At 49.2% G+C, this 16,721-nt stretch overlaps 1 protein-coding gene across 11 annotated transcripts in view; it reads right to left on the reverse strand.

Annotated features, from left to right (window-relative positions):
• The window catches only part of UBE3B (ubiquitin protein ligase E3B), a 47,211-nt gene that overhangs the window by 15,424 nt on the left and 15,066 nt on the right, over positions 1-16,721 (reverse strand). For all 11 annotated transcript variants that reach the window (XM_055550703.1, XM_055550702.1, XM_055550699.1 and 8 more), the window contains 9 exons: positions 16,455-16,575; positions 15,299-15,476; positions 14,700-14,863; positions 13,396-13,563; positions 8,440-8,611; positions 6,781-6,899; positions 5,883-5,997; positions 5,006-5,105; positions 2,988-3,107 (listed from right to left, as the gene is read on the reverse strand). In XM_055550703.1, the coding sequence (XP_055406678.1) occupies positions 2,988-3,107; positions 5,006-5,105; positions 5,883-5,997; positions 6,781-6,899; positions 8,440-8,611; positions 13,396-13,563; positions 14,700-14,863; positions 15,299-15,476; positions 16,455-16,575 (1,257 nt within the window). The remainder of the gene's footprint in view (positions 1-2,987; positions 3,108-5,005; positions 5,106-5,882; positions 5,998-6,780; positions 6,900-8,439; positions 8,612-13,395; positions 13,564-14,699; positions 14,864-15,298; positions 15,477-16,454; positions 16,576-16,721) is intronic.

Genomic DNA, 16,721 nt, shown 5'->3' on the forward strand with positions numbered 1-16,721 from the left:
GGCTCCAAAGTGAGCGAGCAAGGAAGAAAAATTACCTCTGAAGTCCCCTGAAGGAACAAGAACTCAATTTTGAGTGCACGGTCCTGAAAAGGACTTTTTATGCCTGTGAAATGTGAAAACCATTAAGTTGGATGAAAAGAACAGAAAAACAGGAAGTCACCATGCAGCTGCCAGGGCTTTTAAGTCACTCTGCCTACATGCAAGATAATGATCTTGGCGCTGAGTAGGGGATGGGGAGAGAATCCTAACAGGCCCTGCAGGAAATGCAGGTTCTCCACCCTGCACTAAACAAGGCCTGCCTAACTCAGAGCGAGGGAGGAGCTGTGTTAGTGTCACACAGACGGACGAGATGGTCCACGGGAAAGCCCTTAGCACGCGGTCAAGCTCACGGCCGGCATGCCAGGAATGTTTGCTGGACTCAAATCTCAATTTTGATGGACCAGCCCCACATTAGCCTCCTTCTGAAATACTGCAGAGAGAAATTCACTGCCTCCTCTGCCATACCTCCTATTGCACCCCACTGCCCTCTCTCAAGAGTCCATCTGTGCCTTGAGCGGGGAGGTGAGGCGGGTGGGGACGTGAGGCAAGCGGGGAGGTGAGAAGGGCGGGGAGGTGAGGCGGGAGGGGAAGTGAGGCGGGGGCCAGGAGCGCGGCTTCCACGCCCAGCGCTGTCCCTGAGCTCCTCCAGCCTCAGTCTGGCCTCTGAGGGGGTGAGGTGGACGAGGGTGTGTCTGAGGCTCCTTCTAGTTCTGAAACGCTGGCCCCTGGCCCCTGTTCACCCCTGTGAGGGGAGGCCTTCCTGCAGGACTTCAGACCATTAACTGGAAACCTCCTACACAAGCCCCACCTTCAGTACAAACTGTAAAAAAGGGGACAGAATAAAAGCCCAGGAGATCAGCGGTTGAGTATCAGCTTGCTGATGCCCTCTTGTGTCCAAACCAAGCAAAGGTCACTGGGCTCCCGAGTTCTAATGACCCAAACCACTGAGTCTTGAGAACTGAGATAACGGAGTCAATGACCCTTTCCCCTTCCTAGTTCAATACGAGCACCAGGGTTCAACTTAATGACATGATCTATCCCAAAGGAGCTTAAAAGAGGAAAATGGACTTTGCCTAAAATCCTGACGGACCTCCCTTCTTTGATGCCCCTGGGGAATGTGCTGAGAAGAGCAGGCCTGGGGTAAGCGGGCAACTCTCCCAGGACATCTGAGGCGGGTGGCAGGGAGTCTGTCACCCTCAGGAGACACCAGCTTCCACCACCCAGACGCCCCGTCGTGCTGGCCACGTCAAAGTGGGCATGACAGGTGGCGGGATGGAGGAGTCTGACAGGAGAGGTGCATCCAGGCCCAAAGAAGAAAGTGCTCACAACACGATCGGGCTTTCTCTCCCTTGAGTTGAAGCAGAGGCTGAACACTCTGGTGGCCCACAGGTTGAGTTTAGTGGGCAGAAAGGTCCCTGGAGAATCGAGTTCCTACAACACTATTGGGCTTTTTCTCCCCTGAGTTGAAGCAGAAGCTGAACACTTTGGTGGCCCACAGATTGAGTTTAGTGGGCAGAAAGGTCCCCGGAAGACTGCCAACCTTCCAGATGGTTTACAAAAACCGACTAGTTCACAACACAAGGATCTGTGGGCTTCAAAACCCTAAATTTTGAGTCTTCTCTTAAAAAGTCAGAGCATTATGGAGCCCGAACCTCCACAAGGCAACATGCAGGCGGCCTCTTTCAGGGGTGCGTGTTCTCTACCTGCCAACCCTTTCCTGTGCCCCAGCGCTGAGACTGGTTGTCAGCTGTCACTCATCCAGGCACTCGTGGGGTCGGTCCAAGAAAGAGCAGGGGAAGGGGATAATATTTCTATCTGTTTAGCAAGCAAACAAAATGTCCCTGCACCGAGACACCGTCAGCCAGCGTGACTCGTCCCTGTGACTGGCAGGGCCCCTGAGGGGACTTATATTTCTTATCCCTGCTTTTGAGACTGTCAAAATCGTCTGTTTACCACATGCTGTCTCTCCCCATCAGACGTCAGTGTCCATTGCCAGCGGTAAGAAAACTCAAACAAGTTCTCTAGGAGGGACAAACAAGGTGCAAAGGCCTGAGGCAGGAGTGCAAACACGTGGGGAGGAGGGTGGCCGCGGATGCCGGGCGCTGGCGGCTGGCAACGTGGCCCTGTGCTGACCTGGGTCCCATGACTGTACTACTGTCCTGCAGAACGTGCTGACGGGGAACTGTGGGCGGAGCGCAGTGGGTGGAAGTCCAAAGGGCAAGCGTGGGCAAGTCAACAGGCCGAGCCGCTCCTGGGAGCGGGCACACGGGGCTCAGTCACCACACGCGCAGCAGCACAGATGGGCGACCCGGGGAGCGGCCGGCAGGCGCGACGCAGACACTGCAGGTGCCTGCACTCATGATGATCACGTTCCAGGGTCTTGTTCCAACAAAACATACAAGGACAACTTCCTGACATAGGGAGGCAAGTCTTCCGAGGACAGGCACCTATTTTTAAGTCACATCAAGTTGCTGTGTGGTGGGAACCCTGGACGCTAGGTCTGGCGAAGGTGGCCCACTTCACGCGCACTTCCTAAGTTTATGTCCACAAAGAACTTGCGGTTCTGTGATGGACGGGTTTCCCAGGACAGCTCAGTAACTTAACGCCCAGCACTCCAGCTTCCACACTCATGGCTGGGTGTTGGGACAGAGTGCCTGTTGGGACAATGGAGTCAGCACAGACCTGAGCCTGTCTGTCCTCGCTGTAGAGGTGAGGCTGTTCTCACTTCCTGGGGAAAAGGGAGGGAATCGCTGTGCGGGGGTCTCCAGCACTGAGGGCATGTCTAATTAAGCAGTCCTCAGGCTATCTGGCAGGACGAATGGGCGTCTCCTGCTCCCAGAGCTCTGGCTTCAGAGTCATCAGGTCAAGCAGTGGTCAGAGCCGTTCAGGGGTCATCCACTGGAAATAGAAACCCTGCGGCTGAGCACGCTCAGCGACAAGCTCCTCACCTCCAGCATCCGGGACCGGCGGATGGTGATGTGGGTGACGTGAGGGGAGGCCGAGCTGGTTTCCACAAGCCCCAGTTTCTCCTTCTCCTTGGTTACCATGTTTCGGAACAGGAGAACTCTCTGAAATGAGCAAAGGTGAGACCGGAAATGGGGTCAACAGTAGAGGATCCCAGAAAATGCACTGTGCAAAATGAACGAAAGTTAAGCGTGGGAGAGGCCCCCAGAACGGGACGCTCTGATGTGCACTGAGGGAGGGAAGTGTCTTTTGAGAAGAGTCAACAGTCCTCTGCTCGCTCCTGGGGATTATAGAGATAGCTGAATCCATGCCAAGGGAGAAAGGGTCCCAAAGGAGTGGTCTGGCTGCAGCCAGCGCCTGGCTAAGAATAGTCTGGGCAAAAATCATTCTCCATGTTCAGCCAATAATTCACCGTAAAAACCCAATGGCAGCACGAGTTACAGACGCTGCTTTATATAACCGTGCCTGTGCTAGAGGAAATCAATAGCGTGAATTTAAAAACACATTTCATGGAATTTTTTTCACCGGCAGAAAAAATTTTCAATGATCCTACTGTATAAAAGCTCCTGACCTTTCTATCTGCCTTCTCTGTGTCCTCAAGCACACTGCAGTCCCAGAGTAATATTTCTCAAGCATCATTTAAAAAAGAACCCTCTGGGGACAACGTATACGTGGACAGGTATGGCTAAGTCCCTTTGCTGTCCACCTGAAACTCTCACAACATGGTTAGTCAGCTATATTCCAACAGAAAATAAAAAGTTAAAAAAAATAAAAATAAATAAAAAGAAGCCTCTTGCATTCTCAAGATTCTGACAGGCTCCCTTAGGAGCACATAACCTTTGACCCCACCCTGTAAGAGCACACTCAAATCATGTCAGCAGAATGTATAAATAACAGCTCCAACCATAGCTGTTTTTTTGAAAAATGGAAATCTCCCCAAAGTCAAGAGCATTGTTAAATACAAACACTGTAAGAACAACAACATTAGTGGTAGTAATGGAGAACTAGACATGAGGGGAGGCTAACACACTTCACTTGATCATTCTGTGAGCTCTCGGAAGTAAATAAGTACGGTTGTGACAGAAAAAGGAGCGGCCAAAACCACCTCCTGGGAAGGGGGAGCTGCTCTCCACCCCCGGGCTTCAGGGCCCTCTGGCTCCCTGACCACCTCATCCTTGTCCATGAATGCAGTGAGGAGCTGTGCATGTCATCTGTGTGTTGAGCCCACCTCCAGCCCAGTCCTCTTCTAGCTCCAGACCCCCATGTCCGCTGGCACTGAGGAGTCGAAGACCCGTCCCCTGCTCCCCAATCCCCCAGCCCCGCCCTTGTCTGTACCCTACCTCCGAGAACAGCTCCCTCTCACCCAAGCCAGAAGCCTGAGCATCCTCTGAATTCCTTCACTCCTTCCCCCCGAATGTCATCATTCTCCAGGGCCTCCTTCAAAATCTCTTGACATCCTTGTCTTTCTATTCCCAGGGCTCCAGCCTGAGTCCAGGCCAGGCTACCATGACATCTGCCTCTCGCCAGTCCTCCACGCTACGGGCAGAAGGAAGCTTCCTAAGAACTTTGACCAGGTGCCTCCAGAGCTAAAAACTCTCCAATGGCTGTTGACAAAATCCAAGCTGCTGCTCTTGGTTCCCCAGGCTTTTCCTGCTCCAGCTCCTCCAGACCTCCTTGGCTCTAGCTCTGGATTCCACCTGGCCCTTGACTGGCACCGAAGTCTCCCTTGCCCTGGGCCTGTGAGCACTGTCCACTTCTGCCCGCGGAGCCGCCTCCTGAGCCCGTGCCCTGGGCTCCTGCAGCATCCACACCACAAGACCTGAACGGCCAGTTCACACTGTATCCCCCAGCACTTGGCTTGGTGCCTGGCACACAGTGAATACCCACTGGCACCTGCGTTGACGGAACGATTGCTTTTATTCATGTCTGATCATTGCTGGGATGAAAATGAACAGTCAGGACCTACGGTGGTGGGAGGAGCCCAGCTTTGAGGGCAACTTACGTTTTTGTGAGGAATGACGTGTGGGATGTACTGCAGGATCAGCTGGGCCCGCTTTCTGTCCTTGTCAAGTTCCTGGAAGAGCACGCTGGGCTTGAGATCCCTGCAGAGCAAAGACACGGGATTGGGATAAAGAGCATGAATAGCATCCTCCAGACAGGGTTGGCCAGCTACAGCCAGTGGGCCAAATCCAGCCTGTTGCCCACTTTTTATAAATCAAGCTTTCACGGAACATGGTCATGCCCAGGCTTCATGTACTCTCTCCAGCTGCTTCTGAACTACGATGGCAGCGTTCAGTAGGGGCAAGAGACACTGGCGTGCAAAGCCTAAATTACCTACTGTGTGGCCCTTTACAGAAAAGTCTGCCAGTCTCTACTCTAGTGGCACAACTTGTAGAATCATGTGAGAGCTGATCTGCTTGATTTAAAAAAAAAAGGCAGACATGATCTTACTTTTAGTTGTTGCAAGAGGATTTCCTCCACCCCACCCCCTAACAAACCCAGCTATGGGTTTTTTTATCCCACTAATCCTGCCAGAAAAAAATCGCCCTTTAATGATCATAACCTGTTGCTTAGTCTGGCTGAAAAGAACCCATTTCTTTCCAGGTTGCATATGAAGTATCTGCTAAACGTGATCTGGCTCTGCAGCCATGAATGAGCTCTCATCACGCTGAGTGTAACGGGCCCAAACAGAAGCAACTGGGCAGTGGCCTGTCCTGACAGGTGCTTTGCAGGGACATATGCAGATGAAAGGACGGGATAAAGATGAAGGACCAAGTTCTCTTGGCCCTGAAACATGGTGTGCTGAGCACTCAGGCGACCAGTGTAATGGAGGGATCCCGGCCTCTGTAACCTGCCCCCACCACAAACCCGGCGCTCACTTTCGCAGCCAGTGGTCCTCAGGCGCGAAGCGCCGCCGGCAGTCCCGCTCGTACAGCACCATCAGCCACCCGTGGACGGACTGGAACAACTCCAGGGTCTCGCCCTTGGCGTTCTCTGTGGGGTGAACAATGTGGAGAGCCACGGTCTGGGAGCTGCTCAGGACTGGAGTGGGTGGGAGGACAGCCCTGTCTCCTTCCGTCATCCTTGAGTCCCAGCAAGGACGTCATCTCCCTCAAGCTGAATGTGACATGGAACCAAGAGGATTAAGAGGCTCCATGCGTACACTCTAGGGAACTGTGGGGATCCAGGAATTGCTCAGACACAATCACGCGTGCTGTTTCCCACTTGGATGTCATCTAAAGGACCTTTTAATCAAAGTACACTCTAACTTAAGTCTGAGCAGGCGCATGTTTTATCTTCATGGAGATCAACTCAAAGAATCAAAAGGAGATTGAGGGCAAAATTAATCATGAATAATGGTGGCACAGTGGTAAAGAATCGGCCTGCAATGCAGCAGACATGGGTTCAATCCCTCGCTTGCGAAGATCCTCTGGAGAAGAGACTGGCTACCCACTCCAGTATCCTTGTCTGGGACGGAGGAGCCTGGCAGGCTAGTCTATGGGGGTCACAAAGAGCTGGACACAACTTGGTGACTAAACAATGATCCTACATACACACGTAAATCCTGAAGGCTTCCTGGTAGGCTAAGACTTCCACAACCACACTACTATGTTAAGGGATCACAGAGACTGGAGAAATAAAGCTTCTAATTACATGAATGGAGGTGCATTTTTTAAATTACTTCTGATGGACAAGGCTAGGAATCAACTGTTGTTCTAGACTCCGGACTCCCCGGGTGTAGCGTCAAGTGAAAGAGGGCTGACATCTTTACTTTACCTACGATTCCATCCCAGATCATCTTAAACACAAAGGAGTTCAGAAAAGAAGAGATGGTGACCAGCTCTTCCAGTTTGAATGAAATCTGTTCTTCATAAACTTCAATGTCATCGAGGATCCTAAATCAGACGGAAAGTTACTCACAGTTCCCCACTGAAAAAGGAGAGATCTATACCTTACATTGGACAAAACAATGTTAAGAAATAGGCTCTAACTTGTCGATAAACTTTACAGATAAGATGATCTGTGGGAGAGTGGCTTGGGGGTAGAGACGAAGCAAGAGTGGCCATGAGTTGGTAACTGTTGAAGCTGGTGACCGATATGGTACATGAAGGTTCATACTATTCTTTCCACTTTCGATTGATTTGAAATTGTCTGTAGTAGAAAGTTGAAAAGATCCAACTGAGAAAGGAAAGATACAACACGCTCTACTCCATACTTTCCGTGTTCCTAAGGACCTGACTGTGACACCTGATCACGACTCATGTTTGAATTACCAAGGAATCCTGACTACGAGTCTACGGACGGAAGTAGTAGGCTCTCACTCTGCGTCTGTGGCAGACACGAGGGGCGCTTAGTAGGTACCTGGCAGGTATCTGAAGGTGAACGAATAAATGTTTGAAAAACCATATGAATAAATGAGCCATATGTTGCAGTTCTAGACAAAAATGTCTTGTGAGTTGCTCTCTTCTCACTTGACGGTTTGGCTCACTCCCTTGGCCCGGCAATTAAGGGTCTCTCACCGGCAGCCGCAGACCCCTGCTCTCGCCTCTAACTGCTCTCTGAGCCCTCCCTACATGACTCTTACCCAACCCGCCACCTACGTGTCCCTAATACCCATCTGCCAACGCCTCCTAGACCTGTGTGCAATTGCCTGAGGTCCGTTCCATCTTACAATTCTTTACTAATCTTTTGTGGAAAAAGTGAAATAAAAAAAAATACCAAATACTCAAGTAGACACATACGCTTAAATAAAAAGGAAGGGCAGGGGGCTCACATTTGTTAATTTCCTGCCGTGCCAGGCACCATACTAACTCCTTGACGTTCCTTGTCTCATTCACTCCCTATCAGATTGGTAATACTGTTTTCCATTCTACTGTTGAGGAACCTGAGGCTCAGAGGGGTTGAGCAACTTGCCCAGGCTCGGTTTGACAAGAACCGCCAGCACATCCTGACCTCTTCCTGTGCTGAGACCATGCTGAACACTGATCTCCCTTGCCTTGCCACACGGCCAAGAGGTGCTACGAATTCCCAACTAGAGCTCAGGAAACTGAGGCCCAGAGAGGCGGAGGCCCTTCCTCCCTGGCCCAGGGTGTCTCAGCCAGTGGCTGGGCCACCTTCTGCACCCTGGCTCTGGAATTTTTCCAGGTAACTACTTAGCCCAGTGAGTAAATAGCCAAGGTGTGGCCTGAACCCAGCTCCAGGGGCCCCCAAAGCCCACATCGAGCTGTAGTGGCCCGGCTCTCCTGAGAGGATGGGAGCTAACAAATGCTGTCTACAAGCCCCCCACTTTGTTAAACATCTTGTCTGCCCCTTCTAACGATGGGTCCAAATACTCGAGGTAATCCCATCAGCAATGGCTTCCTTGCTGACACTGTAGTTGGGTCTCTCCACTCCACGTTCGGGGAAAGGAACTCAGCCCCACACTGGTCAACCTACGTGATGAGGTGCCGGGAACAGTCACAGAACAGCATCAGCATGGCCAGAAGCTGCTTAGACTCCTCCGTGTCATTGTTGAGGCACTCCAAGAAGAGCTTCAGCCCTCCGTGGGGCCCCAGCTCACAGATAAATGCCCACAGTTTGGGCAGCAGGTCATCGAGGTAAGTGAGACCTGAAAAAGGAGACAGAAACCGAAGCGTCAGGTGGGGCTCCACCAGGTCCCTTATTTCTCTTCCACTCCAGGAAAGCAAAACGCTTAAACTTATCAATGCGTGTGACAGAAAGAAAATGCCATTACAAAGAAAAGCATCATGAGAACAATGTTGCCCATGAGAACAATGATAAGAGCAGCTAAGAGTCAATGGGTGCTTAGTTACTATGTATCAGATACCATTCTGAATACTACTTCCTTTTACCTTGTGAAACCCATGATATTACCATTTTATAAGGCAGGAAACTGAAGCCCAGAGATTGAGTAATTGGCCCCAAATCACACAGCCAGTAAGTGTCAGACCCAAGAGCAGAACCCAGATCTACCTGACTCAAAGTTTATGTTTTTCTATTTTTTTGATGTGGACCATTTGAAAAGTAATGAATTTATTATAACACTGCTTCCATTGTATGTTTCGGTTTTTTGGCCATGAGGCACTTGGGATCTTAGCTGCCCAACCAGGACTGAGCCCACACCCCCTGCACTGGAACGTGAAGTCTTAGCCACTGGACCACTAGGGATGTCCCCTCAGTGTTTATGTTTTATTTCAGGGATTAGCAATTTTTTTTGTGGAAAAGGCCAGAGAGCAGTTTTAGATTTTTAGTCTGGACCAGTCTCCGTCAAAACTACTCAATGCTACTATCGCAGAACAGAAGCAGCCACAGACAATGGGTAAATAAACGGATGTAGCTGTGTTCCAACAAAACTTTACTTACACAAGCGTGAGCTGATTTGGCCCATGGGCCATAGTTTGCTGATCCCTGTTTTAAAATATCTTGTAGGCTTATTCACATTGAGCAGCGCTTTCTCTCATCCACTTCTATTATTCTATCTCTTAGAAATGGGAAAGCAGTGAACGACCACTGCAGAGATACTCTGAAGCATTATACAAAAATTCACCGTGGGTGAAGGAATGAAACTAGACTACTATCTTATACCGTACACAAAAATAAACTCAAAATGGATTAAAGAATTGAATATAAGATCTGAAACCATGAAACTTCTAGAAGAAATCATATAAGTTGCTTGACAAGGGTCTCGGAAAAAACAAAGCCAATGAAAATAAAAATCAGCAGGTGGGACTAGAGCAAACTAAAAAGCTTCTGCACAGCAAAAGAATCGTCTACAAAATGAAAAGGCAATCTACGGGATGGAAGAAAATACCTGTAATCATATACCTGATCTGGGGTTAATATCCAAATTATATGAAGAACTCATGAAACGCACCAAAAAAAACCCTCAAGCCATCTGCTTAAAAAGCGGTCAGAGGATCTGAGCACATTTTTCCGGAAAAGACATACAAACAGGCACACGTAAAGGTGCTCAACATTACTCGTCGTCAGGGAAATGCAAACCAAAACCACGGTAAGATATCACCTCACACCTGTCAGCATGGCTAGCATCAAAAAGACAAGAAATAACTAGTGCTGGTGAGGATGTGGAGAAAAGAGAACCCTTGTACACCGTTGGTGGGAGTGTAAATTGGTGCAGTTATCGTGGAAATCAGTATGGAGATTCCTCAAAGGAAAAAAAAAAGAAAATACAATTACCATATGATTCCAACAATTCTACTTCTGCATATTCATTCATTGGAAGAAAACAAAAACACTGATTTGGAAAGATACATGCATCCCCATGTTCACAGGAGCATTGTTTACGATAGCCAAGATAAGGACACAACCTAAGTATCCATCAGTGTGTACACACACACACACAGGAATACTATTCAGTCATAAAAAAAGAACGGTTATCTTGCCACCTTTAACAACAAGGATGGACCCTGAGAACAATTATACCATATGATCTCATTTATGTGTGAAAACTAAAAAACAAAGAAACAAACCCAAGCTCACAGACACAGAGAACAGATGAGTGGTTGCTGGGGAAGGGGGCAGGCGGTGGGGGTGAAGGTAAGCAAAATGGGGAAGAGGATCAAAAACGACAAACTTCCCTGGGGGTCCATGGCCAGGACTCCATGCTGCCAGTGCAGGGGCCCTGGGTTCGATCCCTCGTCAGGGAACTAGATCCCACATGTCACAACTAAGGCCTGGCACAGCCAAATCAGTAAATAAAACATATTTTTAAAGAAGGACATACTCCAAGTTATAAAATAAATAAACCATGGGAATGTAAAGTACAGCATGGGGACCACAGTTAACAACATATATACTGCATTTTTGAAAGCTGCCAAGAGGGTGGATCTTAAAAGTCCTTATCACAGGAAAAAAAAAAAAAGAAAAAAAATTTTTTAACAATGTATGGTGACAAATGTTAACTAGCCTTGCTGTGTGGATCATTTCGCAATGTGTACAAATACCAAACCATTATGCTGTGCACTTGAAACAAAGATAATGCTGCATATCAACTATTAAAACTCAGCTTAAAAAAAAGAAACGGGATAAGTAGTTAACACTGCGGAGATGACAGGTGTACTTCTACAGGGCAAACATACTCATTTACAGCATGATGTACCAGTTCAGTGGGGCTGCCTCCTGAGCAGCTTGGACAGAAACAGGGACGCCGTGGTCTGGAAGCCGTGTCAGAGGGGCAGCACGTGGCTCCAGGATCAATACACGAACGCGAGGGGCACAAACGGAGACCTTCTGTAGACTGTGAGAGCAGGAAAACTGCAGTATTTTTAAAACCACTATGTTATTTTCTATCATTCATGTATAGTGTTGTGTACAGCCAAACTGACAGAATGAATACTACACATAGTTTAGTTTATCTTCTTTTTTTTTTAAATTAGCTATGTGGCACAACTTGTGGGATTCGTAGTTCCTCATCCAGGGTCTGGACCCGGTTCCCGGCAATGAAAGCGCTGAGTTCTAACCACTGGACTGCCAGGGAATTCCCTAAAATCATGTATTTTCTGCTTGCCCAGGAAACTTCTTTTGGATGCTCTCACTGGGACAATGGGGGCTGTTTACTCTGGTTATCATAAAAAATTGGACACAGGCTACAACCTCAAAATCTGACTCAGTATGCTTCCCAGACTCTCCCACTGGGTGCTGGGATGCCAGTTCATCTGTGCCTCCCTCCTTTGCACTCAGGGAAGCGGCCCTCAGCCTGCCCCTCTGCTCAACCCCCGAACAGCACATTTGCATGCTGGCTTGGCATCTCCACTGTGGGTCCAGCAGGCACCCTATACTCATCACAGCCCAACAGAACTCTAGATGCCCCTTGATCTCACCTCACTTCCTCAGATCCAATCTACCCGTGAGACCTGTTGATTCCACCTCTAAAACACATCATAATCCTCCCACTTTCATCTCCATTGGCCCAGTGATTCTCAACCGGGAATGATTTTGCCCCAGAAGGGGCACTGGACAATGTTGGGAGACACGTATGGTTGTCACGAGTGGGGGAGAGGGGCTACTGGAACCTGTAGGTAAGTAGCCAGGGGCAGCTGAACATCCTACAATGGACAGGACCACCTCCGCAACACAGAACTGTCTGGCCCCAAATGTGCTCTGGTCCAAGTCAACGTCTCTCATCACTCTGACTGTCACAGCGCCCTGCATTACAGCAAATGTATTTACTTCTTGCTTATTATTGTCTTCACACTACTAGAATGCAACACTCTTGGGAACACAGATCTTGGCTGTCTTATTCCCTCTTGTGTCTTCAATGCCCGACACTCACAGGCTCTATAAATATTTGAAGATGAGTAAGTAAGTGATGACAGAAGATGAGATGGTTGGATGGCATCACCCACTCAATGGACACGAGTCTGAGCAAACTCGGGGAAATAGTGAAGGACAGGGAAGCCTGTCCATGAGGTCACAAAGAGTCAGACACGACTGAGCGACTGAACAACAACACAAGTTAAGAGTGAAAGACAGAACCAGCAGCAATTTGATTCAAAAAAATGTAAAAAGCAACAGAGAAGTTCTTGACCCTCTATGCAGTCAGCAGCTTCAAGGCTTACATTTTGTCCTCACAATACCAACCATACTAACAATTCTTGCGCTGCAACTTCCAAGCCCTGATGCCCAATTCTCTGCTCACAGTGGGGACTTTCTTCCCTGCTCAGCTAAAAAGGAAAATGTCAGGCATATCCATGAAATGAGGTCTCCTGCAGCCAATAAAAATGAGAGTTTAACAACAAGGACCTACGGTAGAGCACAGGGAACTCTGCTCAATGTTAAGTGGCAGCCTGGATGGGAGGGGAGTCTGGGGAGAATGGATACATGTACATGTATGGCTGAGTCCCTTTTGTTGTCCACCTGAAGCTAACACAACATTGCTAATTGGCTATACTCCAATACAAAATTAAAAGTTTAAAAAAAGTGAGGTTTTAAAGAATTCTGAGACAAAATGCTTATAATGTGATTAACAGAAAGGGGAAAAAACTATACATTTCAATCTAAATACATATATATGTAACACACTCAGGATCAAATGGTTACCTATAGACTGTGGGATTAAGAGTGGTTTAAATTTTCTTTTCTCTGTTTCTTGTCTTTTCTAGTTTTCTATTCATTAAAAAAAAATTAACTTTTTTAGAAAACCAGTTGTACTTCATAATGGAAATAAAAGCCAGGCCTCAGGAACAAACTAGAAGTGTTAGGCCTGAGATGAACTCGAGCTATAGCTGAGGTGGGCCAATCTCTAAGAAGAACAGCAAAGACACCCTTCTTCAACATGATTTCTGAGTCAAGGAAGCCAGGAGAGAATCAACATCTCAGAGAACTGGTCTGGCAGATGTGAGCGAGGGCAAAGGCCGCCCTGGGACCCCGGACCTGTGAGGACCTGCAGCCGGATCTGGGTGAGAGTCGCCAGCGAAGTCTGGTACAGGACGCAGACCCTGCAGACCTTCTGCGCCTCCGCGGAGTCCACACGCTTGCCCCCGACGGGCCTCAGGATGTTGCGGACTGACGCTGACTTCTGAAACGCTCGCTTTAGGAGAGCTGCCGGCGAGAGGAGGGGGAGCATGTGAGTAGGAGCTCAGCCATCTGCCCAAGGCCTCCCCAGAAAAGGGAAGGGCATTTCAATAGAGCTCCAAACTTCCAGCCGGAGCCAGACAGGGAGGCTCTCCTGTGATTCGAATCCTCTCTTTGGGGTAAATCAGAAAAGCAGTGACAACAGGTTTTTGGGAGAACACAAAGACCTCTTCAGAATAGGAGGAGACTCTTCAGAACAAGCAGAACATATCGATTCAGTTTGTGGATTCCTTTACTGTAACCACTTAACTTTAGAACCCACAAAGGTAAAATCTGATGACTCTACTAGGGGAAGCGGGGAGAAGTGTGGGGCCTGGCTGATTCCCAACGTGCTGTGCTTTCAGAGGCAAGTAGCAGCATCAACTTCAAGTACACATATTCGGTTTGGGGTTGCACTCATTTACACCTTCCCATTTATATCCTGCTGAAGGTACAAGCCCGTGCTCACTGATGGCTACAACATGGAGCTCTGCAATACACTGGGCGGCAGGAGAAAAGCCACACTGAACCCCACAATCTGCCACAGGCAGGTAAGCCCTCCAAATTATGTGCCAGAAGCACTGCCTTCGTTTTACCGGCATGGGCTCTGAGAAACCTTTCCATGGGACCCGCGTCCATGGATCCTGCAAGGGGGACACTGAGGTGGCAGCCTGCCCCGTGACCACTGCCCCTATATTAGGAATTCCACAGGGGAGGTTATCTTTTATGACTAGAAACTCAGAAAAGCTCTACCTCCCTTAAGAAATCAGTCCTCCGCCTTCTTTCTACTAATGAGAAGTAAGAAAAGGTCCATAAATTCCTTCTCATTTCTGGCTATTAGAAATTCAAAGCCAAAAAAATAAACTTCCAGCCGAATGGAAGCTCAGGATGAGTGCAGCTGCCCTCATGGACCGTCTACGGATGTTCAGGACACTCGACCTTGATTTTGTTCACAGTTATTCCCTAGCCCTTGTTTTCTCTCCCTAAGGATTTTCTGCACTGTTCTGCTAGACTTAAGCCATCTCAAATCTTCAAGAGAGAAGACAGAGGTCATGTGACAGAGGGGACTCCCAGGCACCCAGGGCCATTGAGGAGCTGGACTTGGGGCAGGCGGAGCCACTCACTCTTCACGGGCAGCACGTTCTGCGGGGAGGCCGGCGGCGCGTGGGCCGGCTCCTGGGTCTCCAGCAGCTTCTTGCTCAGGATGTCGCTGAAGAAGACCCGGATGAGAGGCACCCCCCACAGGAACTGCAGCTGCTTGGTGATCAAGGGCATGGACTCATTGAGGCTGGGCGAGAGCAAGAGAGGGGGCGTGTCAACCCCACCTGACGGAAGGCCATCTGGAGGGGTGGCTGGGGACTGCCCCTCGGCACGGCAAATAGGACCCTGAGAGAGGTGTGGGGTCCCCAAACTGCCGCCGAGGCCCGGGTGCAGAGGCACCGATCTCCTCAGCTTGTGCTTCACCCAGGCTTCCTTTGCTGGGGCAGTCCCGCGGCTCTCCCCAGGCCCCACGGGTCCCAGTCGCCTCCCAGCCACCCTCGACCTGTTTGCTCTTCATCCTGATTCCATCCTGTTCACCACCCCGTCGACGAAAGCTGCCTGATGCCTAGTGCGCCATCGTCTTCATAGCTGGCCCACCAGTCTCGACGAGAGGCGGGAGCAGTGGTGGGAAGGAGGCAGGAGAAGGAGATGAGACAGGCAGGGCTCTGCCTCCAGGACTCACCCGTAGTCCACGGACTGGGAGAACCAGCCGAGGACGGGGTGCCAGTGGGTCAGGTTGGACTTCTTCTGGGACACGTACTTCTGACAGTAGCACAGCATCTGGGTGAGCAGACTCACGAAGCCGTCTGTCTCCTCCTCTAACACCCTGGGGCTGAGGGAGCCCAACTGCAGGAGGTTGCCTGCAAAGAGAGAAGGTGGAGTGCAATGGGCCAGGGCCAACATGCTTCCTCGCCTCCCAGCCCTGCTCCCTGCCCCGGGTCCAGGCACCCATGTCCATGGGCAGGAATAAAGTCCCCGGAGAGGGACCTGTGGTGCTGGGGCTGCAGCACAGGTCAGGGCTCAGAAACAGGCCGATCCGGCCTCCAGTCCAGGCTCTGCTGCAGGAGAGCTGGTCGACCCTCAACCCACCTCGAGTCTGCTTCCTCCTCTGCAACATTGGAACAAGGATCCCGTATCTTGATGTGAGGATTATTTGAAGTAACAGGCAAAAGGCCAGATTTTTAAGTGAGTATAACACTTCATTATACTAGTATTCTAAAATCAAGGGTCAATACAAGGAATGATCTTCTGAAGATCTGAAAGTCCTGGAAAGTCACTGTTATTCAGTGTTCATTGAAGTTACTTAATGTCTTACTCTTACCATCGACTCCTTTAAAATGTAGCCCCAAGAACCTTTTTATATTTCCTCTAACCTTTTTTTCCCTCTCTAATTTCTAATTCCTCTATTTCCTCTAATGAGGCAAACAGAATTCTTCTGTTTTAAACTCTCCTATCCACAAACCCTTTCCTCATCTAAATGAAAATGTAAAATAAATGCTACAGACTCCATCCTGGTCTAAGCCCCACCCATTGTGCTCTCTGCTCTCCTGAGCTGAGAATTCTCCAGGAACTCACACGTTTCCATTTTCCCTGGCTGCCAGGAAGCAAAAGGGCTGAAATGTAACATTCACTTACAGTCACTCACCTGGTCTGCCATGCTGATACATTTTCCATGTGACTTTCAATTTTGTGTGTCTAGTTTAACTATTTACCTTTTACTGTAAGCACTTCCAGCTTGTACTAAAAACAGCTTGTGGCCTCCAGAATGGTGGAAAGCAAAACCCCTGGGCTTTTGCCCATGCCCAGGACACCATCAAATTCCGACCATGGGTACTCACCCATGAGACAAAGCGTATGGCATCCTTCCAAGCTTTCACACACATCACAGCATCGATCTTCATCTCTTAAAAATGCGATGAATTTACGAAGCATGTCATGAGATTCTAAAACAGTGAGGCGCTGTGAACAATCACAGACTGTTAAAGTGGAGGCTGACAGGAGGAATTTCCCACCAGAGCGTGAACCCCATCACCTGCAGACCACCCCCTGGCTGCCAAACATGTTCTCCATCACCAGGGAGAAAACAAAGATGAGACCCCTTTTCT

The sequence above is a fragment of the Bubalus kerabau genome, chromosome 16, assembly GCF_029407905.1.
Source record: "Bubalus kerabau isolate K-KA32 ecotype Philippines breed swamp buffalo chromosome 16, PCC_UOA_SB_1v2, whole genome shotgun sequence".
Taxonomy (NCBI): Eukaryota; Metazoa; Chordata; class Mammalia; order Artiodactyla; family Bovidae; genus Bubalus; species Bubalus kerabau.